Source organism: Colletotrichum orchidophilum, assembly GCF_001831195.1.
Source record: "Colletotrichum orchidophilum strain IMI 309357 chromosome Unknown Scaffold_6.1, whole genome shotgun sequence".
In the NCBI taxonomy this organism is placed as follows: domain Eukaryota; kingdom Fungi; phylum Ascomycota; class Sordariomycetes; order Glomerellales; family Glomerellaceae; genus Colletotrichum; species Colletotrichum orchidophilum.
This window is the reverse complement of record NW_019172962.1, coordinates 30825-58579: the sequence shown is the minus strand read 5'-3', so window position 1 is coordinate 58579 and position 27755 is coordinate 30825. Positions and strand designations below refer to the sequence as shown.

The 27755-nt window shown below is 54.0% G+C and overlaps 8 protein-coding genes across 8 annotated transcripts; 3 read left to right on the top strand and 5 right to left on the bottom strand.

The window, feature by feature from the left end:
• Nucleotides 1-59: 59 nt before the first annotated feature.
• CORC01_01133 (uncharacterized protein) lies at nucleotides 60-4191 on the top strand (the record flags this gene model as incomplete). Its single annotated transcript, XM_022612789.1, has 4 exons — nucleotides 60-1053; nucleotides 1118-1189; nucleotides 1245-1463; nucleotides 1517-4191. The coding sequence occupies 4 exons, from the start codon at nucleotides 60-62 to the stop codon at nucleotides 4189-4191; spliced, it is 3960 nt and encodes a 1319-aa protein (XP_022480550.1).
• A 1594-nt stretch (nucleotides 4192-5785) lies between these two features.
• Nucleotides 5786-8827, top strand: CORC01_01132 (uncharacterized protein; the record flags this gene model as incomplete). Its single annotated transcript, XM_022612788.1, has 1 exon — nucleotides 5786-8827. The coding sequence occupies one exon, from the start codon at nucleotides 5786-5788 to the stop codon at nucleotides 8825-8827; it is 3042 nt and encodes a 1013-aa protein (XP_022480549.1).
• A 1071-nt stretch (nucleotides 8828-9898) lies between these two features.
• CORC01_01131 (short chain dehydrogenase) lies at nucleotides 9899-10711 on the bottom strand (the record flags this gene model as incomplete). The annotated part of the gene is made up of 1 exon (XM_022612787.1): nucleotides 9899-10711. One exon carries the CDS (start codon nucleotides 10709-10711, stop codon nucleotides 9899-9901), a length of 813 nt encoding a protein of 270 aa, XP_022480548.1.
• Nucleotides 10712-11386: 675 nt separating this feature from the next.
• CORC01_01130 (uncharacterized protein) lies at nucleotides 11387-11608 on the bottom strand (the record flags this gene model as incomplete). The annotated part of the gene is made up of 1 exon (XM_022612786.1): nucleotides 11387-11608. One exon carries the CDS (start codon nucleotides 11606-11608, stop codon nucleotides 11387-11389), a length of 222 nt encoding a protein of 73 aa, XP_022480547.1.
• A 635-nt stretch (nucleotides 11609-12243) lies between these two features.
• On the bottom strand, nucleotides 12244-12840 carry CORC01_01129 (uncharacterized protein; the record flags this gene model as incomplete). The annotated part of the gene is made up of 1 exon (XM_022612785.1): nucleotides 12244-12840. The coding sequence occupies one exon, from the start codon at nucleotides 12838-12840 to the stop codon at nucleotides 12244-12246; it is 597 nt and encodes a 198-aa protein (XP_022480546.1).
• Nucleotides 12841-13702: 862 nt separating this feature from the next.
• Nucleotides 13703-14690, top strand: CORC01_01128 (uncharacterized protein; the record flags this gene model as incomplete). The annotated part of the gene is made up of 2 exons (XM_022612784.1): nucleotides 13703-13738; nucleotides 13791-14690. 2 exons carry the CDS (start codon nucleotides 13703-13705, stop codon nucleotides 14688-14690), a joined length of 936 nt encoding a protein of 311 aa, XP_022480545.1.
• A 2650-nt stretch (nucleotides 14691-17340) lies between these two features.
• Nucleotides 17341-19251, bottom strand: CORC01_01127 (uncharacterized protein; the record flags this gene model as incomplete). Its single annotated transcript, XM_022612783.1, has 1 exon — nucleotides 17341-19251. One exon carries the CDS (start codon nucleotides 19249-19251, stop codon nucleotides 17341-17343), a length of 1911 nt encoding a protein of 636 aa, XP_022480544.1.
• A 3651-nt stretch (nucleotides 19252-22902) lies between these two features.
• On the bottom strand, nucleotides 22903-24840 carry CORC01_01126 (calcineurin-like phosphoesterase; the record flags this gene model as incomplete). The annotated part of the gene is made up of 1 exon (XM_022612782.1): nucleotides 22903-24840. The coding sequence occupies one exon, from the start codon at nucleotides 24838-24840 to the stop codon at nucleotides 22903-22905; it is 1938 nt and encodes a 645-aa protein (XP_022480543.1).
• Nucleotides 24841-27755: the final 2915 nt, after the last annotated feature.

Sequence of the window (27755 nt, the reverse complement as noted above, 5' to 3'; positions counted from 1 at the left end):
GCTAGCGCCCGACTCGTCCCGCTCGCCCTCATCACGGAAGCTGAGCCAGGTCTCGCTCCATGGAAAGTCGAGCTACCACAACAGAATCCAAGCATATATATCCAACGTCTCCTTGGATCCAAGCCCATACAATATCATCCTCGGGTTCGGCTTCTTACTTCAGCGACGTCTCCTCCCGCGTTCCGGCCCAGCTAGATTTCTGGCCCTTGCTCTTCCCACAGCAAGCCTCAGTCTACCAGGCGCAGTTGCTACACTACACGAATCTCGTCTCACCGGGACGAGGAGGCGGCTTGCAACAACCCCAAGCGCTTCCTCCGGCGACGGTGGCTACCCCTCAGATCCAGGCGGCCCCTCGGTCTAGATCATCCTCCAAGGTGTCGAACAAGGAAATATCCTCAATCAAGGGTTCCCAAGGAGGCCATGGGAATAGAGCTGTGCAGACTAAAGACAAAGGCGATCGCGCTGTCATAACAGGCAAGGACGCTCCGCCCAAGATGCAGCAGTCATCGCAGCAACCGGAGCTTTCACATCCTCTCCCCGCACGCCCAGCTGCCCGGACTGGCAATGGACAATCCCACTCCAACTCGATGCCCTCGACTCCTCAACAGCATGCTAGAAACTTCTCGTTTGAGTCGCGGGAACCTTCGCCAACGGCCACGAATAATCACTCTCCCCGGTCAGCTTACTCAGAGACGAACAGCAACCTCCCGTCATTACGCCCCCTTCCTCCCCGACTCATGGGTGGCTGCCAATATGAGACTTCTCAGATGAATTCGAAGAGGAGGATGCCCTACAGCATAGGAAGCGACAAGCTGGAAAAGATCAGCCTCGAGAAGATCAAGAGCAAGTTGTCGGAAGATGAGGAGAGAAAACTGACCACAGATATGCGCGAGTTGTACGACCGGTTACGACCGACTGAGAAGGTCGAGGAGAACCGTCAAAAGCTCGTCGTCAAGCTGGAGAGAATATTCAACGAGGAATGGCCTGGGAATGATATCCGCGTACATCTCTTTGGCTCCTCGGGCAACTGGCTTTGCTCGGACGACTCGGATGGTTCGTGGGCTCTCTTGGATACCGGGCTGCTTCTTAGGGATGCAACGCTAACTTGCCTCGACAGTCGATATTTGCATTACAACGCCTTGGAAGGACTTAGAGGGCGTCTGCATGATTGCAGCACTGCTTGCGAAGAGTGCGTACACTGTTCCTTGGGTCAGAACCAACACCGCTAATACGAATCACCATAGAGGGCATGCAAAAAGTCGTCTGCATTTCCGGCGCTAAAGTTCCCATCGTCAAGATCTGGGATCCCGAGCTCGGCCTTGCATGCGACATGAACGTGAACAATACTCTGGCATTGGAGAACACGAGAATGGTCAGAACATACATTGAGATCGATCCTCGAGTGCGGCCCTTGGCAATGGTTATCAAGTACTGGACGCGGAAGAGGATCATAAATGATGCTGGTATGGTTTGCCGCATACCTTTGACTCTATGCACATTTTACTGATTGGCACAGCGTTCGGCGGTACCCTTAGCTCTTACACGTGGATTTGCCTGATCATCGGATTTCTCCAGCTCCGCGACCCGCCGATACTTCCCTCACTTCACCAGCGACAACATCAACGGCTCCCTAAGAGAGGCGGGCGCGAGAGCGCATTCGCCGATGACTTGGAAAAGCTGGGCGGATTCGGCGAAAAGAACGAGGCGTCTTTGGGTGAGCTCCTGTTCCAGTTCTTGCGCTTTTACGCGCACGAGTTCGACTACGACAAACATGTGATATCGATCCGCCTCGGACGGAAGGCAACGAGACTGGAAAAAGGATGGCACATTGGCATAAACAATCATTTGTGCGTGGAGGAGCCATTCAATACTGTTCGCAACCTGGGCAACACCGCAGATGAATATTCTTTCCGCGGTCTCCATTTGGAGTTGCGACGAGCATTTGACCTGATCTCAGAAGGAAATCTGGGCGAATGCTGCGAACAATACGTCTACCCCAAGGAAGAAACACCACTGTTCCAGCGTCCGCCAAACACTTCGAGGCCCGTCATGATCCGCAGTTCTTCTCAGCAACACTCTGGTAGAGGGGGCCGTGGAAACTTCCGTGGAGGACGACACTCGAACAACTTCCAGCGGAATGTGAACTCGAACAGGAGAGCTTCTTCGAGCGTTGCCTACGACACCAACACCATGTACATGCCTTCCGTGGCTATGACCCCCCAGGAGCTTGCGTGGTACGCGCAACAGGCACAGTCTCATCAGCAATATCCAGCGCTTGTAGGTGCAGCCATGGCCGCCCAGGTTCAGCAAGAAAATAACATTCGGTTCCAGCTGTACACTCAATCCCAGGTTTATCAGCAAGTCCAAGCACAGATGGCCGCCCAAATGCACGCTGCTCAGAGGATGCAGGGGTCCTCTTCAGCTTCGCAGCAGGGCCCAGAACGGCCCAGAACCAACTCTTTCGACAACCCGCCCCTGAGTGCTCCCATCGCTAGCCCTCAAGATTGGTATAGCATGTACGGAGTCCCCATGACGGCCTACTACGGCCAGTCGAGCTTCGCCTATCCCTCCTCGCCGGCGACAGTGACAACCACTACGCCAGAGTATCGAAGGGGCCTTCAGAGATCATCAGCGACAACAGAGTCAGGCGCCTCGACTTCAGGAAGCTCACTCAGGTCGCAGTCTCAGCCTGCCTCCCGCTCTGCCCCTACAGCACAGCACAACCAGGCATATCCGGGGACCAGCACGCCGATGAACGTTAGTTCAAATCCTACACGGCAAGTGAATGGCATACCGGTCTCGAACGGCGTGCTAGGTGACGTCGATCACGACGAAACCCCCAAGGCCCCAGCGAGCAATTCGCCTGCCTCTGACGAAGGAGCTTATTTGGGTTACTACGTTTCAGATGCCTCCAGCCCGGCGCGTTCTCAAGTAGCGCCCAACGCCATAGCTTTTGCGGACACAACTCAGCCAACCCAAGGTCGTCGTAGGTTGTCGACCGAGGTTCCGCAGACTATTCTGGACCGCAGAATGCGAAGAACATCTCGCTCACCGTCTCCCCTTGGCCATACCCGAGCCTTCTCCACTGGAGGTAACTCGGTGGCGTCCGCTCCAACCATTGCGTCTGGCAGCACGAATGGTCTTCGAACAGCATCGCGGCCTTTGGTAGTCAACGGCACTGGGTCATCTTTGCGCACGAGTTCGACGCCATCGCAACGTCACACTTCTGCAGTGATTGCAACGGAATCCAATGCGGCTGATGATCAATGCCGTTCATCTCAGGAAAGTACGCTGAAAATTCAAGGCCTCGGAATAAGCGGCTACGCCGCAGATCAGGTGGACGGCCAGGCCTTCCCCAGGTCTGAACCAGTTCAGACGCCCGTTCCTGAGCGGGCTCCAGTGATTGTCAACGGCACCACCACTCCATCGGCAACCGCCATCGCGACGACCTCGGCCTCGCCTGCTTCTGCTCCTCAACCCGTCGATGACGCCTCATTTCGTGACAGGATCGCACTCATGTCGATGAATCAGTATGCTTGGACACCGCAAGGTCAAGCGCAAACGCAGCCGCAACCAGACAATATCAATGGCACCCAGACATCACACCGCCAGAGAGCCCTAGCGAGACCGCAAAGTGGAGTAATAGCGCCACTTGATCTCGCAACTCGAGAAAACAGGATGAATGGCCATCAGTTGAGCATTGAGGCACAGCACCTTTCACCAATCAACGAGACTAGATCCCCTTCGCCAACAGTTGTGAGAAAGAATGACTTCGCATCAAAAAATGACCAGTTGCCACCAGCTGCACAGAATTCAGCACCGAAGGCCCATGTTGAGCCATTTATTTCAGGGAACCATAGCAAAGGGGTTGCCGCAAAGGAATCCAAGCAAGGCCATGTATCGACTCAGTCACCGAAGCGAGGTTCAACGGCCGCACAGCGCTCAGTTCAAGGGACCGCCCAGACTCAGTCACAGCTACATACCTCCGGCCAGGCTCAGGCCCAATCTCCCAAGGTCAACGGCGTTCGAGAAAACGGTCACACTCGTGGTGTCAAGAGTGAAAGCCCTGAAGGCACATGGCAAAAGGCCACCAAGGGCCGCAAGAAAGGTGCCGACACTAAGAACCATGGTGGCGGCTTTGTTTCCAGCGAGCAGCCACCCAAGCACGAAGCAGACCGAAAGGGCGGCTAAGGAGACGGTCAAGACTCAACACAACAATTTGCACATGAACGCAGTGACCGTTGCACGGCAGACAGCTACTGATGCTTTCTTGGATAGGGCACACGAGATGAGTGGCCTCTGCAGAAAACAATGCTACTATACTGCTCACCTTCTTTGGTCATGCACAAGTATTGGATACTCTGCTTCTGGATTGCAGCGATGAGTTTGGTGGTCGTTAGTGGCAAGTGTGTTGCAATGCACCTGTGGCCTGGAGGTGGTCAGTGGGATCCGGGAATCGAATTGGTGCTATGACGAGCACCCTATACCAACTGGACTTGCCGCGACCAAGTCGTGCTCAGTGGTAGCCGAACGGAACTGGCAAGGCGGAACAAAAATGAGATTAGCGAACGTGTCCAAGGATCTTCGGGGAGCAACACATCAATGGATTGCGCAAGAGTGAGTGCTGATTCAACGAGACGGGGTTGTTGGCTCAAGCATGGAAATTGGAGAGGCTATTGTCACGCCTCAATTGTCTTTTTTGCCCCCTCACCTACCAAGGTCCCAAAAGGGGGGAACGCTGTTGAGTTATATTGGGCGGCAGGGTCTATTATTTGTCTCATTGCATTTGCGTCAACGGTCTTCGAAATGGGGTACACGGTTGGGCATTCGTCATCAAGTTTCCTTTTGTCAACAACGTCATACCATGGGGGGTAAGGTACATGGAGAGGAAGCAAGACGTTGAGTGGATGATAACGTTACAAGGGCTGTATTTAGGACGGCTTCGATTGTCATGAAATACCCGGCGGGGAATGATTGGGCATCTGTCACTGAAGAGAGGAAGACAGGAGAAGCCAGCATGACCGCATTCAAGGAGTGGAAAAAAGACATCAATGATAAGTGTCAGTGTAAGCAGATAGACAGGAAGCGAAAAAAAAAAAAGACCATGATTTAAAAAGCAAGTATTACGTTTGTGAGAGAGATGTCCCTGGAGGATCAAGTCCTTGGCTTGAAAACGCGAGCCACAGTCTTTGGGAGGATACCGAGTAATAAACCGAATCTGGCTTTCTGCAGCCATTTCCAGACGCCATTGTGAAGCCATCGTCATCTACTGTGCAACCTAGGGTAAGGGTCTCGGAAGGGACGCAAGATTACGTCATCGGCATGGTGATTGAACCCCGCCATCAGCCTTATTTCAAGTGGCCGGTGCTCCAAAATGACAATACCACGGTTACCACCGCGGTCCCTGCTTGGCAAAAGGCAGTTCCTTACATGGCCTGGCCCCCAATTGTCTCGTATTTTGCCCCTCACTCCCCCCAGGATGCAGCTAGCCCAGGCAGAAGCAATTCGTCTGTACCCGTGAAACGCAATCTGAAAAAAACTGACCGTTTCGCTGCCGTTACCCATGCCGATACTTACGAATACCGGAAAAGAGTCCGTCCCGTTTTGTCCCTACTTTAGGACGCGGAGGTAGCGTTATTAGCGATCATTTTACATTGATAACCTTGGTTTGTCGTCCGCCTTTTCATCCCTCGGATCGGTGGATATCGGCAATGATTGGTCCCTGCGCTCGGCTCCTTGGTCTGGACGCTGTCCCCTGCATCGCATCTGGGTCGCAGCCGGTGTGATGGGACGCCAACGCAGCCGGAGCGATGTCGCCTCGACGTCTCCCAAGATTAGGCGGTTGAGCAACGCGCTGCGCAAGATATCAAGCATCAGCTCGGCAAAGGACGACAGGCCTCCTACGGTGAGAGAAACTCCACTCCTAGAAGTCCCACACACTAAATCTTTGCCATCTGCACTTCTCTCCTCAAGCCACTACCCATTCACTGCCCTTGACGTTACGATGGCGATGAGACGCTCGAGCTGTCGGACGCCGCTTACACTGCGAGAACAGAGGCATGGCGGCGATTTTGAGTTTGGTGGAGAGCCGATCGAGGGGGTCTCCTCCCGTGGGTCCAGCTCCGCCGGCGCCGCGGATGAATCGGACGTCAACCTCCGCCAGATCCAACAATTGACGCAACGAGTCGGCTCGACGCTCTCGAGCAAGGACGCGGACGCTGCCTATAAAGAATATGCCAAAGTCAAGGACCATGCAGCCCTATGTCGGACCTTGTTGCGTAGTCCCACAACCGCACCCACCTCGTCCGGGCAGGGGCCCGGGCAGGCGACCGGAACGTGGGTGGAAGGCCGGGGGCCGTCACGAGAATCGTCACTAGAGGTGCCACAGAGCCCTGCATCGGCCAATACTCGATCTTCCTTCAGCGGGAGGAGCCTTTCGGAAATGACGACCAGCCAGAGCCTTGGGCAACATCGCGGGCCGACCCGGGAGGTCTGCCTGTCTGCCGTCCGCGAGTGGAAGAGGTGCATTGAGTCGCTGGTGGAGGCGCTTGAACTATCGCTATCAGAGACGTACGGAAACTACGAACCCGATGCCACGCCAAATATGGTGAAATCCCTTTTCCAAGATAAAGCATTCCGTGCCGCCGCAATTCAGCAGATGAGAAGGACCAGCATCGTCAAGACGTTCTCACCAAACCCGGACTTTTTCCCACTTTATGACATACGGTTCAGGAACCACGATCGAGCCAAGCAAGATCTCGTCGAGATCACGCGCACCCTCCAGCTGGGAGAATCCGGGGTCACGGACGAGAGGCCTGTGAAGGAGCTCAATGTTTCGCCTCGCGGGGATGCCGTTCTCGAGTTTGCGAATATCGGAGCCGAGGCACTGCCCGTGCTCAGGTTTCGCGTCTCTTCCTTTTTACTCGCGGAAACCTCGCCCATATTTGAGAGAATGTTCACCGAGCATGCGCACATAGAAATCCACGACAACGAAGATGTGGCTGACCAGTTGGCGCCTCCCCCGACTTCGTACATCTGCGACGATGGCACCGAGGCGAAGCTCTACCGCATGCCGCAGTTGGAACGTGATCGAGAGCAGGCGCTGACGATTCTTCTGCGTGCGGCACACATGCATAATGATAAGATCCCGAGGGACGTGACCTTCGAGCAATTCGTCGCCATCGCTGAAGTGTGTCTGAGATATCGATGCACGTCGCCGCTCGAGCTGTTCGTCGAGCACAGGTGGCTGCCGCAGTGGATTCATAAGGGGAGCGAAGCCATGCCCGACGGCTGGCTGCTCATCAGCTACGCTTTTGGGTTCCGGCAGCTGTTTACACGCATGTCCAAGACGGCTATCCTGAACCTTGTTGATGAGGAGGAGCTAAGGGCCATGTCGTGGCCGCAGAGGATCAAGGATAAGATTTGGGGTGTGAGGGGGGCGAAGATGGCGCAGGTCCATGAGTGCTGCGTGAATGTTATACGGGAGTACCTGCGTCCACCTTCCAGTGCCGTCGAGCAAGATCGCGCCACGGTTCCCGCGGTTCCGCTCAAGGGTCCTTTGCAGGTCAGGAACCGCTCGCCGGTGAGCTCAAAACTCCCAGCCGAAGCGTCATCTACGGCCACCGTCCCCGCCTTGATGTTCACCAGCACTCCCAGGTGCCCCAAAGGAAGTCACGGCTGCGACGCGACGAATCTCGGCTGGCTCATGCTAATCTACGGCGAACTCCAGCTGCTGCCCACCATCATGAACCCCTCAGTGCTCGGGCACCTGGCCGGCGGCGACCAGCAGCAGCAGCAGCAGCACTCACCACCTCGTAGGAGCCTGGCGCAGCTCGTCAATCTGCTCCGGACTATGGCGAGCTCGCCGCTGGCGATCCATAAGGGCGGGGTGTGCGACCCTGCGCCGCCGTTCCGCGCGGCAATTAATGATATCTATAATAGCGTGTCCGGGTTGACGTTGCATGATGTCAGCGGGCGGGCTCACGGGTGGGGGCTGTCGAGGCATCGGTCTACGCAGCCGCAGGCCGTGTTGCACAGGGGGTTGAGGAATTTCTCCTCTGGTAAGAAGCCGGAACTGGACGCAGAACAAGGGCAGAGCAATATTCTGGAGTGGTCGGACGCGCTTCGGCTGTTGATCTTGGAAAAGTGCGTGGACAGCCTGGACGACTTGCGTGCCGCGGCGATGGTGAATCAGAGGTTTTATGAGACGTTTCGGAAGAACGAGGTGGTGCTTATGAGGAGGTTCGTCGGGGACCAGAGGCTGAGGACGTTGATGAAGTTGACTTCTATGGACGTTGTCGCGGGCGGGGAGGATAAGGTGCCGAGGGAGGAGGCGGACGTGATGAAGGCGGAGGCGAAGGCTGCCCACGGTGTAGAGGATGTCGTCTCTGTCGATGAGTGGGGACGTGAGCGGCTAGCCGGAGACGGTGGAACACGAGTGGGAAATCAGCTGGACCAGGGGCAGGGCGCAGATGAGACTGTCGCGAATGTGTTCTTGGCGGTCCCCTCTTCGCCTGCCGGGGGCGGCGCTTCTGCGTTTGATGATAATTCGTCGTCGGAGGAGGAGATGTTGAGCGAGGCTGAGGCGCGGCGTATATTATGGCCGCCGGAGGTGACAGTCTCGCCGGCGCGGAATTCTTCTTCCTCACCACAGCGGCAGGCTCTGGGGTCCGGATCCGATATATCAGCGGAGGATGGTATTATGAGGGAGAAGTTTCGGACAGGTGATGCTGCGTTTGTGGAGGAGAAGATGCTGTTGGAGGGGGAGGATAAGCATCTTAGGGATGAGCGGGATAGGAGGGTTGGGCTTATGCGTGGGGATGGGTGAGGGCTTGGGAGTTTGGAGAGCATACAGTTCGCACGAAAAGAGAGAGAGAGAGAGAGAGAGAGAGAGGAGGGAGATCTAGCATTTAGCGTGGTGTTCATTATTAAAGCTTGGCATATCTTGGATGAAGGGAAACGAAGGATTGTAAAACCTATGCGACGAAGATCACGAGTGCTGATGAGTAAGACGCTCACAGATAGGAAGCAGCCGAGATGGAGTAGAGACCAGAACTAATACATGGCGCCGGAGGCTCTTTAATTAGAGAAAAAGAACATCAATTGAAACATACGCAGCCGAATGTGTCGGAGAAGAACAATAAAGCATTCGCTCCAACAAGTCGCTCCAACAAGAGAGCGCGGATCATTCCTCACGGGATAACTGGGATTGGGAAGGTAGGTATGTATTTATGTATATAGGGCGTCGTCACCAGCTCATCTACCACCGTCAGAGGTCGTCAAGGGAAAGTGACCCAGAAAGAATTATATTTGTGGACATTATTCTTATGTTGGTTTGGTATCCTCACGTTGCCTTCCTTTCATGATGAATATGACACGGATGAAGTGCCCTAGGGGGGTGGGGGCCCCGCTGTCTAACCGTACGTAGGGCCCAAATTTGCCCACTTTGTTCGAAGATCGTGGCGGACATAGCTCAGTTGGGAGAGCGTCAGACTGAAGTCAACTTCAATCACTTAATCTGAAGGTCGTGTGTTCAATCCACACTGGCCGCATCTTCTATTTTGCATATTCTGACACTTCGTCTCTGCTCTTTTTTAGACTTGTGGTTCTGATGACAGACAGTTTGGTTGTTCAGCCTTAATTGACTTTGAGTTTGCCTTTAGTGCTTGGGTTGCAGCCGAAGTGTCGCCATGGCCTGCTAATTCGTCACCGACAAAAACTCTGTAAATTGACAATCATAAATAACCTTCCTCAGGTAGGTAGGTATCTTTCCTATTTCTAGGTTACTTCCGGCTCCTGTATCATCCAATCAATCCTCTAGGTTTGAGCACCAATTCTATGAAACTTATCATCCGTGCTCTCCTTCAACCTCACTCAGCCTTCATAAGCAAAACCAAGCTTAGGCGTATGGCCAGTTTCGGTTGAGAACGACACAGCTCCCGTTCGCCGACGAAGCAATGTCCTTGTCCGTCAAAAATACGCAGTACTTTGCAACGGCAGCCGGGTCCAGCCCCGTCTCGCCGCGCTTGTACTCAGGCATGCCGGCCGTGACCTTGGCCATGCCGGTCTGGTTGACGCCCTCGGCGAAGGCGTCCATGATGTTGGTGGTGTCCATGCCGCCGAGCAGCAGCGCGACCGAGTAGATGCCCTTGTCGCCATAGAAGCCGGCCGTATTCTTGGTGACGGCCATGACGCCGTGCTTGGAGGCCGTGTAGGCGACGCCCGAGGCGAGGCCGCGGTAGCTCGCGTTGGAGCCGATGTTGACGATGAGGCCGGCGGGCCCGCCGCTGCCGCTGCCGCCGCCTTGGGCGAGGAACTGGTTGACGGCGTACTTTGTTGTGAGGAAGGGCCCCGTGAGGTTGATGGCGAGGACGCGGTCCCAGGTCTCCTTTGTGCAGTCGCCGACGGGGTCGAATTTGTCCATGACGCCGGCGTTGTTGACGACGACGTCGAGGCGGCCGAAGCGTTCTACGGTGCCCTTGATGAGGCTTTCGACAGAGGTCTCCGAGGTGACGTCGACGACGATGCCGTGGAGCTTGCCGGCGTAGGTGTCGCGGTATTCCGAGGTGACGGCGGCGACGCGGTCCTCATTGATGTCGGAGATTACGACGTTGGCGCCGGCAACGAGGTAGGCTTCGGCGATGGCTTTGCCTAGGCCGCCGCCGGAGCCGGTGACGATTACCGTCGTGCCGGGGAGGCGTGGGGTCGACATTGTGTGTACTGTGACTTTGACTGTGTGAGTGGTGAGAAGGGGCTTGGCCCGCGAGGTAGATTTGCGGGCTGCGACGTTGAAGGGTTGGTTCTAGTGTTTGCGAAGCGTTTAAGCTAAAAAAAGATTGATGAGGTGGTGATGGTTACGTGACTTGGTTGTGAGTGAGTGAGTGAGAGTGAGAGTATATGAGAGGTTCTTGATTTCAATTGAGCGAGTGCTCCCTCCACGTGCGTCATTGAAGGTCGCCGCCGTGGACCATTTACGTTGCATCGTCAGACGGAGGGGCTGTTGCGGGGCGATCTTGTGGAGAATGAGACGTCTCGATTGGGCGCTGGCCTCAGCGCCGTTAATATGCCCGGCGGAACCTTCTTGGACTCTTTTTCTCTCTCTATCCTGGTATTGAGGGTGTGAAATGGTCGTATACGGTTCCGGTAAGTAGCGATGTTCATCAGTTCTCCTAAGTTTTCTTTTTTCTTCATTTTATGCCTTGATCCCTTGACCTCTTCTCTAGGCACTTCTCAATCCAGGCTTCCCCGCAGGTTCTTGAAGGGCATGCCCCCCGCTTCCCACTCCTTTTGGTTTTGGGGATTCAGAGACCCCTGGTGTCTTGGCTGGTATGATCCCGTGCGGCACGGTTGCCTGTCCCTGCCTTGCTGCATATGTCGTCGGGCCCGTTCATGAGAATGATGTCTTCAACACCATGTGTGCTTCTAATGGAATTTTGCGATAGAAGTATGCTTGACGCGGATGAAGAAACAGCGGCCGCGCCCCCCTCGAGAACTGCGTCTCGAGGCGCTCATCGGGCTTTGCCGTCTGCTTGGCCGGGCAGCGAGCGTCCGAGGCGACTGCATACTTGGTGATGAGCCCTGTCTGCAGTTGTAGCTGCGCTTGAGCCATGAGCTTATAGTGCTTTGGACAATGGGTTCAAGTCGATGCGAATTCGGTGACATCTCCCCTATTCGCATCTCCCATTCGGGTTCTAGTCCCAAGTTAAGGTGTCTCTGCAACTACCCGGGCCCGTCATATTATTGATTTGGCGTCTTTGCTTCTTCATGGGATGAACTCGACACCCATTCCGTGCCACTGGATCTGTTGATTGACTCCATAAGTCTGGCTGGTGCCGACTCGGGACCGATACAGATGACCCTTTGGCCAGGTTGGCAGGGTTCCATCGGAAAATACAACTATAAACGAATATTAGGAGAACCACATTGGGCAATCTCAACATTGTGATCCCTGAGTCTGAGCATGCCTCATTCACACCGAGTCTTTGCGAGGCATATTCAGCAGAAAATGGAACTCGAAGCAGAATCCAACTTTGGGAGGTTTCGCCTAGACAAGTTTTCATGCATCATCATTCTCATGCGAAGTTTAGTTCATATTTTCAGAGTTGAGAGGCAGTACGAAATACTCAGTAGAGTCAACGAGCACCAGACCTACGCTTGAACAACATTATCCACGAGGTGGTATTCCAATTGGGCATCCTCAGATAATTCCTATTTTGTAACAAAGACGAGATAAGAAGCATCTAATCACTTGAATGCCTGGCGCGCTTCAAAACTCGTCGTTGTTGGTACTGACGCAGCCTTGTTGCTGTTGTTGTTGGTCTCTTTCTTACTGTCCTCTTCACCACAAACGTCCTCCCACTCGTCGAGATTCGGCCAAGAGCCCGAGGTTCGGCGGGCTCCTTTAAAAATCTTTGAAAGACACTTACCAAGGAAGTTCTTCACGGACCCGGCTATTCCCTGCGACTCTTTCTCGGCCTCTATGCTGTGGACGCTCTGGTAGGCGCTCATCGACCGGGGCCGGCCTAAGCCATGTGTCAGTGAGCGAGAACCCAGGCTGCTGCTGCTGGGCGGCTCGCCGCTGCGCTCTGGGCGCTGTTCGTGGCAGGGCATGTCCAGTCCCCGTGTGATCTCGAGAGATTTCCAGTAGCAATATTGGCATTGGTTTATGTTTTTCCGCACGCAGACGTAGACTTTTCCTTCATCTGGGCAGTAGGGGACTCTGCGCTCAAAGAAGTGGGGGTACACCCACGTCCTCTTGTCGCATTTGGTCGGTCTCTCCTCTATGGAGATGACGCCGTAGCAGGTCCTGCACTGGTCGACGAACTGCTTGGTTCCGCACATGGTTCTTCCCCTGTTAGACGAGTGCAGTGATGAGTGGGTGGGTAAAGTTGACGATAGTTGTAAGTTGTTATCCCGCTTGTCAGTCCGATTGACGACCTGTAATTACCTTGAAGATGTCTTGGTGAGTGCAGCAGAGTGGCACCTTTATACGCCGAAGAAATGGTTTGTCATAATGCCGTTGTCAGTGAATCACTTCTCTGTGAAGTGAACAAAGATCTTGGATGCTTCACACATGCGTCAAAGCTGGCATAGCCGCTCGACTGGGCGTTGTAGCAAAGACGACTGGGTGTAGGGCGCAAGATCCACATTGCACCAGGGACTTGATTGTTGAATAGAACTCAGAATTTTGAATAAATAGAAGGGAGACATCGTATTTCGTTTGGAACGTCGAAGGGACAAAACTCACCATTCATTATAGGCATTTCAACGCAACAGAATGACTTAAGCTCTAGATTCCCGAACGGACTACAGCTCTCAGATGAGCATTGAGTAGAGACGCTATTTCTGTGAAAAGTTGAGCAAACCGGAAGGTGTTTTGACAGGATACCAAACTCCAAAGACAAAAGGATCAAAAGACAGATTCGTATAGTTTTCTCTTATTCTCCGTCTCAGTGATCGCCAATGGCCTGAATCGGTGCCTGGTTTTGCCGGGACAGCCCGGGGGTCTAGAGCGGGCGGCGGATTTATCGGGAACTGGGGTACTGAGGCACTGAGGCACTGAGGCACCTAAAAACGTCGAGTTTTCATTGACACGCGCTAGCACCTTATTCTGAGGAACCCGCTTATCGAGGGAACGACCCGAAATGATAACTGTTTCGAAGTCAAGGATGCTCTGCTTCACAAGTGGGCGTTGGTGGTGAGAATGTCGACTGGGGCTGGAATTGAATCGGTGGTCTCGGTAAGCCCATTGCACTTTGAGCTCCGTCGCAGACTGACTTACGAACGGACAGGCCGCAGCATGCGCCGCGTTGAGCGTGGACTTTCTAGTCCATCCCATGGACACGCTCGTCACGCGGATGCAGTCGCCAATGTACACGACGCAGTACAGGACCGTCAACGGCGCCGTAAACCGGACCCTATTCCTCGGGCTGTACCAGGGCTTCGGCCCCACGATCATCACCAGCGTACCGTCATCGGCCGCCTTCTTCACCATTTACGAGGGGCTGAAGAGCTATGCCCTGCGCGCAAAGTCTGAGGGGCGCCTTTCTGGCGTTCCTCTGCCCGTCCTTTATGGGGCTAGCGGTGCGGCGGCTAGTCTCGTCAGTTGCGCCATCACCAACCCTGCCGAGGTCCTGAAGCAGAATGCGCAGGTGTGTACGAGAGATGTGCGCTCGTTGGGAGGCGTTGGTGGTGCGTCTCCGACCATCAGCACGTTGAGGCGCTTCGCGAAGCAGCCGAAGAAGCTGTGGGCTGGGTATACGGCTCTCGTGGCGAGCGACCTGCCCAATACCACGTTGACGTTTTGTCTCTACGAGACCCTCAAGGAACGTTTCATCGGAAGGGATTTCAAGGGCCAGGAGAGGGGTACTTCGCATCAGGTACTCGCGAGCGGACTCTGCGCCGCTGTTGCTGGGAGCGCGTCGTCGAGTCTGTTTGTGCCCATTGACGTGGTCAAGACGAGGATGAGGCTGGCGGCTGGCGGAGACGTGGTTGGCAATGACAGGTCTCTGCAGGCATCGAGTATTTCTCCCCGTGCAAAGATTGGTCCGATTGCGGTGGCGAAGGGCATTATCTTGAAAGAGGGTGTTCGTGGTCTGTTTAGAGGTGCCACGGTGACGATTCTGGCGTCGGCTGTTGGCGGTGGACTGTATATTAGCTGTTACGAAGCGATCAAGATTTATCTGAGCTAGAACCGCCTTTCAGGCTGTACGATATAGGAAGACTTATTTAGACGGCTGGGACGCAACTTTTCTAATTCCACTCTTTTCGATTCATCAGTTTCAAGGAGTATTCGAACCAGGTGTGCCGAAAGCATCCGCAACTGCAGCTCAGACGAGATTGGTCAGTCAGAGTTACAAGTGAAATGCTTTTGGCTCAAAGAAGGCAGGCACCTTCGTATCTGGCAAGCTTCCCAAAGAGGCATCACTTTCGACTGACCGTCCTTTGCAATGTTCAACTCGCTAGCTCAAACGACTCCCCATCCCGAACGTGATAGGCCGGCACCTCCTGCCCACTGGAACAGCGTTCAGGCATGTGAAGCGTGGTCTGACACCGGTATATCCAAACTGCATAACCTCCCAAAGATGCCTCTGTGAGAGCCATGGTACGATGTAAAACCTCCTCCATCAAGCTATTTCAACCATCTGGATATACACAACACCACCTGCTTCCAGGTATCTACTGGCCACACTGGCCTTCGACAAACTTGACGTCGCCATTGACATCGCACTGGCCGTCGGCTAGGCGGGCACCAGCACCCCTTCCATCCGCGCAAGCCAGGCCGACAAAATCGGCCGCCGCGTTCGTATCAGCATTGGGGTTGGCAGTATCGTTTGCGTTATCCCGGTTGGCATTGTCTTGGTTGTTATTGTTGCTGTTATTCTGGCCAGCGTTTGCATTGCCGGCATTACTGTTGCCGCCGTTGTTGTAGCCTTCATTCTGGTCGGCGTTCAGCCCGCCGTTGCCGCCGCCACCGCCGCCTCCTCCACAGCCAGCACCTCCGAAGCCTCCAGTATCACTGGCACCGCCGAAATCTACTCGGCCGCCACCACCCCGGCCTCCACCGAAGCCACCACCGCCTCCGCCTAATTGAGGACTCGGTGCTGTACAGAATCCAAGTCAGGCTTGCGACCCTCTCTTGAGAAAAGGAAGTATGCTGAAGACCGGGCGAGTGACTTACCTGTCAAGGCAATGCCTGTGAGAAGACTGACAACAAGGGGAGTGATGTTCGTGTAACAAATTTTGAGGTATGTGCTGATGTTTTTAGGTGGGCAAGAAGGAAGATCACAGTCTGAATCAAGGGTATCGATGGAAAAGGGATAGAGCTGAAAATATTCCAAAAGTAAGTGCACAGCACTGAAATGAAGGTTGCAAACAAGAAAGAGAAAACCAGTGTGGATCATGCAGTGATTGAGGACGAAAGAGAAAAGACGCACTCGGCTCGAAGACTGTCCTGGTCATTATACTCACTTCGTCCCGCCCTCGAGTGCCGTCCCGTCGGATAGCCACAGAGTCACCAGCCACCAGCAGTGCCAGCGCCAATTCTCACCGACCAAACGGCTGGGCTTCAGACATCCGATCTTGGCCAACAGCACGGCAAGCACTCTTCTACATCGGAAGTTCAGATGGCATGCCCCTCGTCCGGAAACCTCAGACGTGACATGGACGTTTTCCGTCCCTTGTGGTTGGACATGCCTTACTTCCATGTACCCAGTTGGGTGTGATCAAAACCTTGAATTAGGAAAGAATGGAAACAGTCGAACCAATCCAGGGCCACGGCACCTCACGAGACCAGTTTTGTCGAACCCATGCGTGAGGCGTCTATAAGCTTCAATTCATGGCTATTTCCCTGGGAAAAGAGGGCGCATCCGGGACCCGCCCTGTCGGCCGGCCGGAGGCTCATTCAGCTTGCACCGTCAACGTGCAGTGTTTACGTGCAGCGGGACGTGTTTTGGAAACCCTTGCCTGCCGAGCCGCCCAGCCTTCGGAAGGCGGCAGACCGGAACAAAATCTAAAATGGCACTGCACGATCATTGCAAACGGGAGAGATAGTGCCAAAAATGGCTTATTTTTACTACTCACAGAATTCAAATTGAGTCTCTGTCTGTGAAAAGAAGCTTCGAAGACCGACCATGACTAAAAAAAAAAAAAAAAACTAAAGATTTATGCGGCCAGTGTGGATTGAACACACGACCTTCAGATTAAGTGATTGAAGTTGACTTCAGTCTGACGCTCTCCCAACTGAGCTATGTCCGCCGCTGATGATTTTAAACCTTAAAAACCAGTTGATGAAGGAGCGGATCGCGACCTCCACGCGGTCCCGGGATTGTGTGGAGTCTGAAGGTAAAAGTGCCTTTCTAGTGTCAATATGGGAGATTTCCCTTGCAGCTTGCCATCTCATCGTTTCACAACTTACCTCAACACCCGGCGAGCCGTGGTTGTGAAGGAAAGAGCCATCGGGCTCTGGGGCCGGGGTCAGGTTGCCGTAACCTGCCGGCCGGTGCTTGCCTTGCGTTTCGCTGAAGAATATGCAAGACCTTGTGGAAGTCACGACCAAGCTGGCCTGAATTGGGATGGTTCCATTATCATTTAATGACTACTTCAGGAAGCAAACTCCAACCTCATACCTCGCCCTATTCGCCATTCTGTTCTCCCAACCAACGTCAAATGATTCGAAGCAAATGTTCAAAGAATGTTTTCGCCCTTCATGCGCCCCCCCCAACTCAAGTTTTCCGAGACGTCTTCTGCTACTGTCTCAAGGTATGCCGTATATACTGCACCGGCCTGATGAAATGCATACTTTGCCAACTCTGGTACAAAGCTCCGTCTCTTGCTGCCTATCTAGATGAATCCTATCCGAAACTCATCCGCAATACCAGTCGGGGCTCTCAGCCCAAAGTCTGGCCGTCTCGCGTCACCTCGCTCACGTGGCGGGGCAATCCCTGGCGGAGGGCTCATCTGTTGAACCTCGGACTTTTCTTTTGGCGTGTGCGGCCTTTGACTCCCAAATGTTGGGCTTGCCAACGGGCTCGGTAACGGCCAGTTCGCATCGTTCGAGGCCTCGGGAAACAAGCTGTTCGGCGTGGGCGGCTGCGGTGACTGCATGCGAGGTGAGATCATTGCGAAGTTCCCGTGGTGAACATCCCGATCGTCCCAGCTGGGCGGCTGATATTGCTGTGGGTTTGACGCCTTGCGCTGAAGTTCGACAGGCGGCGGCGGAGGCTGTCGCCGGTTCGAAGGTGTTATACCGTAGCTCCGCTCGCCCTCGCCTGGTGCGACCCGTCTCGAGGGAGGCGGGGGTCCGAGATATCCCTGTAGCGGAGAAGAAAAATCGTCGCGAGATCGACTATCGGAATCTTTCCTCTCTCTGACCTCTGGACCTTGCCGTTCCCGGCTATCGTACTGGGCACGCTCAAAGGCATCCGATTCTAGCCCGCCTCTGGCCTGAGAGACTGCCCCCTCTCGCGCATCCGAACCTTGACGCTGTCTGGCAGGGGGCCAATCGTCCGGAGGTCGGGCAGGACTTCGCAGCGGCCCTTCATATGGTACCTGCTGCGGTCTTGGGGGTGGCAAACCGGCGCTCCTGGGAGGTTGCGGCAGGTTTTTCATCTCTGGCGGACGCGGTCGCCGGGCGCTCCTCGGCGGTGGACTGACTGGCATAACAGGACTTATCGGAATAATTGGGCTTTCCCACTCTGGTTTCCGTCCTCGTTCCGCCATACCAAAATCGAGTCCAGTAGGTTCATGATCGATATTCATGGAAAAGCTCTGCCTTCTAGGTGTGGTGATAGTGAGGGTATCCCTCTTTGCGGCAACGTTCTGGATTATTGGCCTGGGATAGAAATGGTCCTCGTCGCTGGAGCGTCCCGTCGACGCGGTTGGAGACGGGAGTGCGGCCGGCCGCGGCCTGTGAGCTTCACGAACGGCGGTGACTGCCGTCTTGGGTCTGAAATCTGTTCTCAACGGTGGGAGAGAACCGTTGATGGACTGGGGAGGCGAAGGTAAGGCCTTGGTGGATGACAGCGGAGCCGGGGTTGGCTTGTCATCTTTTGATGAGTCTGACGGATTCAGGTTGAATTCAAACTGCCGAAGTGGGCTTCGAGGTGCGTTGGCTACGGTCGGCGTAGGAAGGGGCGATAAGCTATTCGGAGAGTGATAGCCGGAGTGATAGCCGCTTGGTGCAGCACTCGGCGCCGGGCTGAGAGCTCCGTCGCTCCTGGAACCCGTACCATCACGAGCAAAGTGGACGTCGAGAGGGTTGACCCAAGCCTTCGCCCGGGCTGAATTTGGTGTTCCCGGTCTACTTCCTGATCCATTACCGCCGGTAATGATCGGCGGAGACGCAATGTTGTTCAGGCTGGCCACAGAAACGTTGTTCCACCGCATATTCAAGTTAGCCTCGGATCCAACAGATCGAATGCCCTTGGCGCCAGGTGCACCCAGGTCGACTAGGGAAGATGAGCCGCCATTCAGGTACGGCGCATTTGGATGACGAAAGTTAGCGGTGAAGCTCTTGTTCGACATGGCCGTGCCGGGACGCGATCCGTTGATGAGGACGGGCCGCTCCAGATCTTTCCCGAAGAATTGGCCTTCACCGAGATTGTTTTGGTCAATCTTCTTCCGTTGAGGCTTCATGTCGGCCTTCTCAGCGGCTTTCCTACACAAAGTCAGTTCACACTCCCACGACGGAGGACTAGGAGCAGCGCACTTCTTCTTATCGGCCCCGAGCTTCAACCCGAAAAAAGACACCATGGTTGCGTTATGAAGAGGGTATCAAAAGACTGTTGGTCAGCCGGGTTGGCCCATGAAGCGAAATGGAGGGGTTGGTGAGGGGCATACAAAACAAATGAAGGGCATAAAATGGCTCTGAGCTATGCACAGAGAGAGCGAATGGGACGAATCCCGGCAATGAACGTCCGGGTCAATAATCGAATGAGTTTGGCTATGCGAAATGAACGAGGAACCAATTCAAGGGGATGGAACAATCGTTCAAAGTGCTGCCACGGCCCCAATGTCGAGCACTCGGGGATGTGGAATGCGACCGAGCAAGAACAACGTTGTCGTGAAAAGAGGAAGAGCGGTGATGGTTATTGCATACGGGCCATGTCGCGTCTTTTTCCGGGTGAAAGTGCTCGAGTTGTGGAGGTTGCGTTGGGTGATGGACATGGGCGACGATCCTTATTCGCGGCCCCAAGACAATTGATCCGTCACAAGATCAGGGGCACAGCAGCAATAACGTCCTGAAGAGGGAGTCAAGAATGGACGAGCTGCCTAGATCGGTGGACAGGCAGAGCTCCGGTGGAGTGGATTCTGGGTCGAGACAAGGTTGAGCGAGGGTTTGAGTTTTTGAGCGCAAAAGCAATAAGTGGTGAGTCTCTTGTTGGCGGATTGTCTGTGATAAAGGGCGATGAGACTTCTATTGATCCCTTGCAAAACAAGTCTGAAGTAGCGACCAGCAAGGAGTCGAGAGAACGAAGAGACGATGAAAGATCGTGAAGGGCTGAGACGAGGAACGATGGGAAACAAAAGGCCAAGGAAACGCACCTGTGATGGGGAACTCAACCGGAGCAGACCGAGCTATTGCGACGTCGCCGCTGTCGCCAGTGAGGGGTGGACCAGGACCGAGTGCAGTGTGGAGATGAGAAACAGGCCGTCTCCCAGGCACATTTTCCCTCTTGGGACTGGTATCTAATGAAACGGCAGCCCGGTGAGAGCGCGACAAATAACGTTTGCTGCCCACGTCCCTCCGCTGGGAATTGATGGCCGTATTGGCAAGTGTGTGTGCAATTTCGCACTTTTCCCCCTTTGACGTAGCTACATATGATCGGGGGCAGGGCCTCCACGCGCGCACGTCAACAGCTCGAGTGGGGGAGGTCGACCGAAGGGGTGAGAGGTAGAAGACGAAGGAGAAGAAGGGGGGATCTAATCCGAAAACCTAATATTTTTCGCTGCAGCTGCAAGGAGGTCGTGGGCACACATCCAGATTCGCACCCACACTCGCACCAAGCCGGCTCGAGTTGTGACGAAGTTCGGATGGCCTGTAAAGGGAGACGGCGAAGACCCCTGAAAAAAGGACATGACGAGCCTTATGCGATTTCAACCCTTGGTGCAGTGGACAAGAACGCGTGATGGACCACTTTCGAAGTCCACGATAAGGATCATACAGTTTGATAAGACGCAATCCCCCGGAAAATACGACCTCGCTGAGTCTGGGATCAAGGGTTTCGCGAGATTTCAACACCCGCATACTCCGTACTCATCTCCTTCTTGGAAGTTTCTACGGAGTACAGCTTCTCTCATTCGAAAATCTTTCGTTAGCCCACCGCCGCCGCAGGTTTAATGTCTGCGGGTTCTGCAGTGCTGCAGAGTTCGGCCAACTGAAAGGTACATTACTCGGGATGCTCACCGTACCTGAAGTGCCTGAAGCTTACCTACCTACCTTATGCTATCATTCGGGGGTAGATAACTATATTAGGCAAGGGGGAGGCACGGGAGGGCGTTTTAACCAGGGTCATTCAGAAGAAACGAGATGCGATGCCAAACCGCCGGTACGTATCTCCCAGAAAAGGGGTTTAAGGTACCGGCACCCTGTCGTGCCTGTGTCCTTGGGCTAAGCAGCTCCTTTTTAGCTTGCATGTTCTTTTGGGTCGGTTTCTCCATTCGAGCAACCAGAGACCTTGAAACTTATTTGTACCCCCGGCCAGGTGCTACATCACTGCCGTGTTGATCCATTGACGAAACGAAACAAAACATGGAGTCGATGGAGCCCGATGGAACCCTTGAAGCAAAAAAAAAAAAAAAAAAAAAAAAAAAAAAAAAAGAAAAAAAAAAAGAAAGAAAAAGGAAAACAAAACAAAAAAGAAAAAAAAAAAAACAAGAAAAAAAGAGAAGAAAAAGAAAAAAAAAAAAAAAAAAAAAAAAAAAAAAAAAAAAAAAAAAAAAAACCGACAACCAGGACGGTAGAGACGAGCTCGATGCCGAGGTGGGAAAGCATACCCACGAGCTATCAAGGGAAGTGACATCAGAATCTCTCCGTCGCCGGTGGACCGTCGACGTCAAAACGTATCCAAACTTCAATTGAGATCTACGGGTGAGCACGACACCTTTTCTCGTATTGCCTGCAGAAGTCTGTGGGTATCTCCAGGGACAAGAAACCCTCCGACGGATCGACGATGCTCCTTACGCGGGCAGCCGCCTTGCGAAGGGCAGACTCGGGATCCGGTTTGTCTTTCTTGGAAAACCCCCCACATGCACACGCGTGGATGCGTACGATACTTGGGTCACACCCGATACAGTAGGCTTCTTCTTCATGCCGTCCCTTATCTTGGTGTAGCGGGACTAGGGAAAAAGCCAGGACCCAGATCTAGGGAGACGCATGAATAGGAGGATGGTGCCATTCCCACCCCCTAGGATCCCGACCACCCATATTACTGAAGAAATCCACCAGGCTTGAGTCGGACAACTTTACACATTGGTTTGCACAGCTTTCAGCTGACAGTCTGTCAATAGCGTCGCCGCCTTGATGCCACGCCCTAAAAACAGAGGTCGGCCCGCACCAGCTAACGACAACTAATGCACTCGCTCGGGCGTCCCGACGTCGGTTGACAAAAAGGCTTCAAGAAGGGGGGGGGCTACCCAGAGGAAAAACTTTTACTCGCTAGAAGAGATCCAGACTTGACAAAGTTGCAAGTCTGGACGCCATACGGCTTTTCCCCACGACCATATTCAGTCATTTTGATATCGCCTTTGGCTTGCGTGGCTTGCTCGTCTCGGGGCCTCTGCCGTGCGCCACAGTAGTACACGGCGTGCAAGAGGGTGGCGGGAAAGGAGGTTGCTGCAGAGAGCTATCGTGTTGCCCACATGGGAGAGAATGGACTCGGACTCGGACGATGTGCGTTTGCCGGTGAGCCCCCAATACGAGGTCGTATTGGTCGGTCCTTCAGGTGGGTGAATGACACTGACAGGTCCGTCGACAGTCAGCTACCCAGGAACCATACGGCCGAGCGCAAGTGTCCCAGCGCGGACAACACATTCTGACTCGGCATTGTTGAGACGCAACGTGGCAGGTGAGTGTGTCTCGGGCTTGTTTATTGCAGTCTACCGTGTGTAGTTCTACCTGTGTTACCATACATTCTGTGGCATACCGTGAAATCGTGCCAATATCCCCCCCCCCCTTCTGTGCCGAGATTCGCATCTTAGTGTAAAAATACGACCTCTTCTAACTAAGATAGAGAGCATGTGTTGTTTACAACCCAATGAAAAGCAAAAATCTGGGGTTCAGATCCATTTCAAACAAAAACTCCTATCGAGTGACCCCATTTATCTGAGGCTCAAATCAATTTAAACAAATGAAGATGCGAGTATTCGAGCAGCCAAGGAGACCTTCTGTCTTTGCCGTATCGTTTAGCAGTCTCCCTTCCAGTTCTCCTTGATCCACTCGCCCATCTTGTACGTCAGCGTCTCGTCGGACCAGGTCAACACGTCATTCTCGCTGTATTCGCCGCCGCTGAACTTGAGCGCGACAATGATCCACTGCAAGATGAAGTCGATGAAGACGAGGTCCACCTTTTCCGGCTCACCCTCTTTGGGGAACCCGATTTCGGTCTGGATGCAGTTGGGGACTTCGTAAAATGTGATGGGTGAGTGCTCCGTGTCGTCGCCGTCGGTGCCGATGTCGTCTTTGGTGGTGTATCCGCCAATGAGGTCTGGCTTCTTGGACTTGTCGTTCCCATCGGATAGCGGTTGCTGGTCGTCGGACGCGTGGCGGAGTTCCAGGCGGCGGGGTTCGCCCTCCGTCTCCTTCTCCTTTGTCTTGAGCATGACGACGTCGTCCTTGGGGTACATCATCTCCGGGATGTTCATGAAGCGGGCATCGTGCGTATTTGTTTCCTCAAAGATCTTGCCGGCCTTATTGAGGAGATCGATTACGCGCTTGGCCACGGGGTAGGGGACGTCAGGGATGTACTTGAAGGTGCTCGTGAAAGGGGAGACGATGTAGGTGCTGTCCTTTGTGAAGGCGCCCTTGAAAATGTCGAAGCGGAGGCCGCCCGTGTTGACGATGACCAGTCGGGGCACGTCTTTTCTGTCGTCCTTGTGGATCACGTCGGGGAGCACTTGCGTCTCGAGCCAGGTGAAGATGCTGTCGTTGCCCGGGTACGTGGCTCGGTTCACCCATAGGTCTTGGGGCGCGCAGCCGTACTTGTAGTCCAGGTCGAGGGCCTTGCGGGCTTTTGTGATGAGCTTGCTGACGTTCTTGCCGTGCTCTGTCGGAAAGGTCGTCTCGTTGAGGCCGGTGTGGTGGTACAGGCCCAGCAGGTTATTGTCAATGTACTTTCTGGAAAAGGAGACTGATGCCGCGGCCTCGTCCGACACCTCGCCGTCGGCGGTGGTAGATTTGGACTTCTTCTTGACGTTGTTGATCGACATCCACCCGATGGTCTCGCCGTAGCGACCGCTGGCGATGGCGTACGCCTCCCTGTCAAAGGAGAGGGCGTCGCGGACGTGGGCGTGGCCGCCAAAGAAGGCAATGGGCGCGAACCAGGCCTCCTTGCGCATGGCGGTGAAGATTGCCTTGAACTCGGGCATGCGCAGGCCAACGTGCCCGATGACGACGAAGAGGTCGGGCTTCTCCTCGCGCAGCATCGTCTTGAACCACTCCTCCTTGATTGTGTCCTCGACCGGCTGGACGACGGTGTTGTTGGCGTTGCCGGTGAAGTCGAAGAGAAAGCCGAGGGCGACGACCTCGAGACCCTGGTTCTTGGTCTTGAACTTGCGGTACCGCTGCGCCTGCGGCACGCGGTCGCCCGTCTTGGGGTCTATGTAGTCGAGGTTGCTCGCGATGTAGTTTTCCCGGTAGTTTGGCACCGTAATGTCGTGCTCGCGCTGGGCGGCGTCGGCCTGGTAGAGCTCGTGATTGCCTGTGCAGATGACGTCGATGGTCTGCTCCTTGAAGATGTCATAGGTGAAGAGTCCCTTTGGGGACGAGGAGTCGTAGAGGCCGTTGCCCTCGACGCGGTCGCCCGTGTCGACGACGAGGAGGTCGACGCCCTGCTCGTCGGCCTTGCGGCGCATGTGCTCCGCGAAAGAGACGTAGTCGCCCCAGTCGGCCGAGTACTGCGGCTCGAGGAGGTGGCCGCCGAGCCAGCCGTGGACGTCGGTCGTGTGGAGGAAGTTGACCTGGCCCCAGGTCAGGTCGCGCATCGGGGCGGGGACGGGAGACGCGGCGCCGGGTTGGGAGGCGGAGGCGAGGGGCAGGTAGAGGGCTGTTGCCGCTGCGGCCGCGGCCGTGAGGACGGAGGGGTGTCGCCGGAGCGAGGGTGGTGATGATCGTTGTTTCGCCATACTTGTGTGCGTGTGTAGGTATGTGGTAGCTGGGTTTGGTGATGAGAAGGAAGAGCAAAAGAGCTAATGCACGAGAAAATAGAATGCCGCACCCCTTCGCTTCGCCTCGTGCGGGGAGGATGATGGGAATGCTGAGGCGGCTGGGTTTGATGCGATGCGTTGGCGAGTCACGGTCACGGGTGCCTGGAGATAGAGAGCTCCCTGAAGCTCTCCGTCCAGTCTCCGATGGGTGCCCTGACGACCCGCTACGTCAGCGACGATCCCTCAAGGTTCTTGTTAGGATACCACTCGCCTATCGGCCTTGAAATGCGAAGAAAGAGGGGTAGAGGACTAACAGATGCGAGCTCTGGAGTGTCTGAAACTGTGATGGCGCAGAGCTAGGGTCCGAGTCCACGTGCCCGGAACGATCCCCGGACCTGCATTGAGGCGTTGAGCTTGGGCCCGTCGGCTAAAGTTGGGTCCATTACCAATGGGATTTCCTCCGTCCACACTTTGTTAGGCCTCGTCGTCCCAACCATAGTCCACCATAAATATGTAAATGCTCGGGGCATATGAAAGCAAGCTGATATTCATCTGAGCTTCTAGCGTGATGAATAACAGGGTTTTTCGGAACGGTTTGGTATCCTGTCCTCCGGACCGGCATTGAAAAACGGGAGAGCGGACACTTTTGGCTTGCCGCAGCGAACTTCGAAACCATTGTTGAGTCGAAGGTTGAGCTTGAGCTCTGGGGAAAGGGGTCGAACCAAAACAGAATGGGTCATTGCCTTGATTTCCGAAGGCTCAAATTCCAAGCCAGTTCGAGACGACTATCAGTATCCAAGAGTCCGAGTTAATACAGTCCAAGACAGAGAGGATCATGAACTCGGGGTTTTGGATAAATCATCCAGGAGCTTTTGGGAAGAGCCTGAGATTAGGTTCATCAAGTCAATATGAGTGACACATTACTTCGCCACAGACTTTGTGATATGCCGCAAGCAGTCGCTGGGACAAAGCGGCCTCTGAGAGACTTGACCGTGACATAAATGTTCTTCAAGTGACGAACGAATTGAGAGATGTGGGAATAATATTCCCCCATCCCAGACGAGCCAAAAAAGATGCAAGGAGGTAGAGGAGATGGTTGCAATCTGAATCATCAAGGCAGAGCAGAGTCGTCGTCTCGAACTCAGAGCAATGTCTGATGGGGGAAGGCTATGAGTAGAGGGATTGATTCCTGTCTGAAGAGTTCTATAAGATGAGAGTAGCTTACGCCCAACTCTTGCGAGACAACTTTGTTGGCGCTTCCAGGCCACTCTCTTGGTGACGGTGGAAGCAGTCGTGTTGAAAGAAGATATATAACTTGATCAACTTGTGGCTGTCTTGACGGCGCTAAGCTGCATTCGAAACCGTGTACCGAAACAACATCTCTGCATCGGTACTTGGTGATAACAGCTCCGGTCGTGGTGTTTTTCAAGTCAATGTCCTAAATGGTGATGTTCCCGTACCCTCCGGAGCCTTGGCTTTAGTTCATGTCTGCACCGTAGCTAGAAGCGCCATCGCCAACCCAGTTGCGGAGCGTCATGTACGAATCTTTGAACGTACTGCTTTCACAGTTTCCTTGTTGGCCACTGAAACTGGTGCGTTAGCCAATGAGGAAGGGCGCCTCTCGTGTTACAGTGAGTTCGGAATCTTGGAGAGCTACAAATACGATTAGTGCGTTTCTACTACTGTTTGGAGGCTTTGGTATTGCAAAGCAAGCGACTTGCTCGCTTTCTTGAAGTCTTTTCTCCGCATCATTAGTTAGCCTGCTTTTGTTTCAGAAGACAGGCCGGAAGCTTCTCAGCTTCCACATACATCCGATACCACCTCCACCTCCATTTGGAGGATAGGTCACCTAATCTTTAGTCTCCGTCTTGACAGACTGGTACCGAGTTTCAAGGCCCCTAATATGTCTCAAAGTGATATTTTCAACGCGCTCAAAGTCGACCTTGTGTTGGCCAAGATTACCAAAGGCTACACCCAGAGAGTGATCCATAGTGGAATTCACAATAAGGATGTTTATGGAGTTATCTCTGATAGCCATCGCGTCGTCGCGGTTTTGAATGTACATTGATGGGGAACGTGATGGTTGCCATGGTCCACATCTGACTTTGAATCATGCTTACGTTCTTTACCATCATGTCTGAAGCTTTCTAGAGTGCTAGAGAATGAGGGTGTTCCGGATACTTAGATTGACCTTTGACCAGGTTGTAACTGAAATGTCAGTTCAAGTTGGAAGAATCTTGCCGAGGATCGAGCTACTGACCAAGTCTCTCCGTTGCCGTCCAAAGTTCCATACCCGAAGCCGTACACTGTGACATTCTTTCTGTAAGAAATCATGCCGCGGAACCATTTGAAGAACAAATCGGCTGCGAGTTGCTGATCCAGTAGTCAGGAGAAGGAGTTGAAGACGATTCAAGCAGGAAGCAATGATATCTGATCGGTGCAACTTACAATATTCCCAACGGCTAGTGACGCGATGGATATGAAATTGAACTATGAGCATGCACTGTAACTCAACTTAGCATTTGTTCCGCAAGGTTCGACACAATGACATGATTATTGATGACGTTCCCCTTCATTGGCAATCACTGCGAAAAGCCAGACTAGGGGGAATGACGATGGTATCCTCATATAGAAGAGTTTTAGTTAGAGTGAAGGCCCCAAAAGCAATCTCCTGTACACATAGGCTGATCTCTGAAAGAAACCAACTCCGCTACCGAGGTCGGTCTTTATTTCAAGTGGTGGGTTCTCTCAGGGTCACCCACCTTCGGGCATGAAAGCACGAACTCGAGTACGACATCCCCAGATATATCAGTGGCTTTTTCTTGCTTGGCACTATCTCATCACGTCGGCCGACCACACAAGATGTACCTATTGCCAGATGCGGGGTGTCCCGA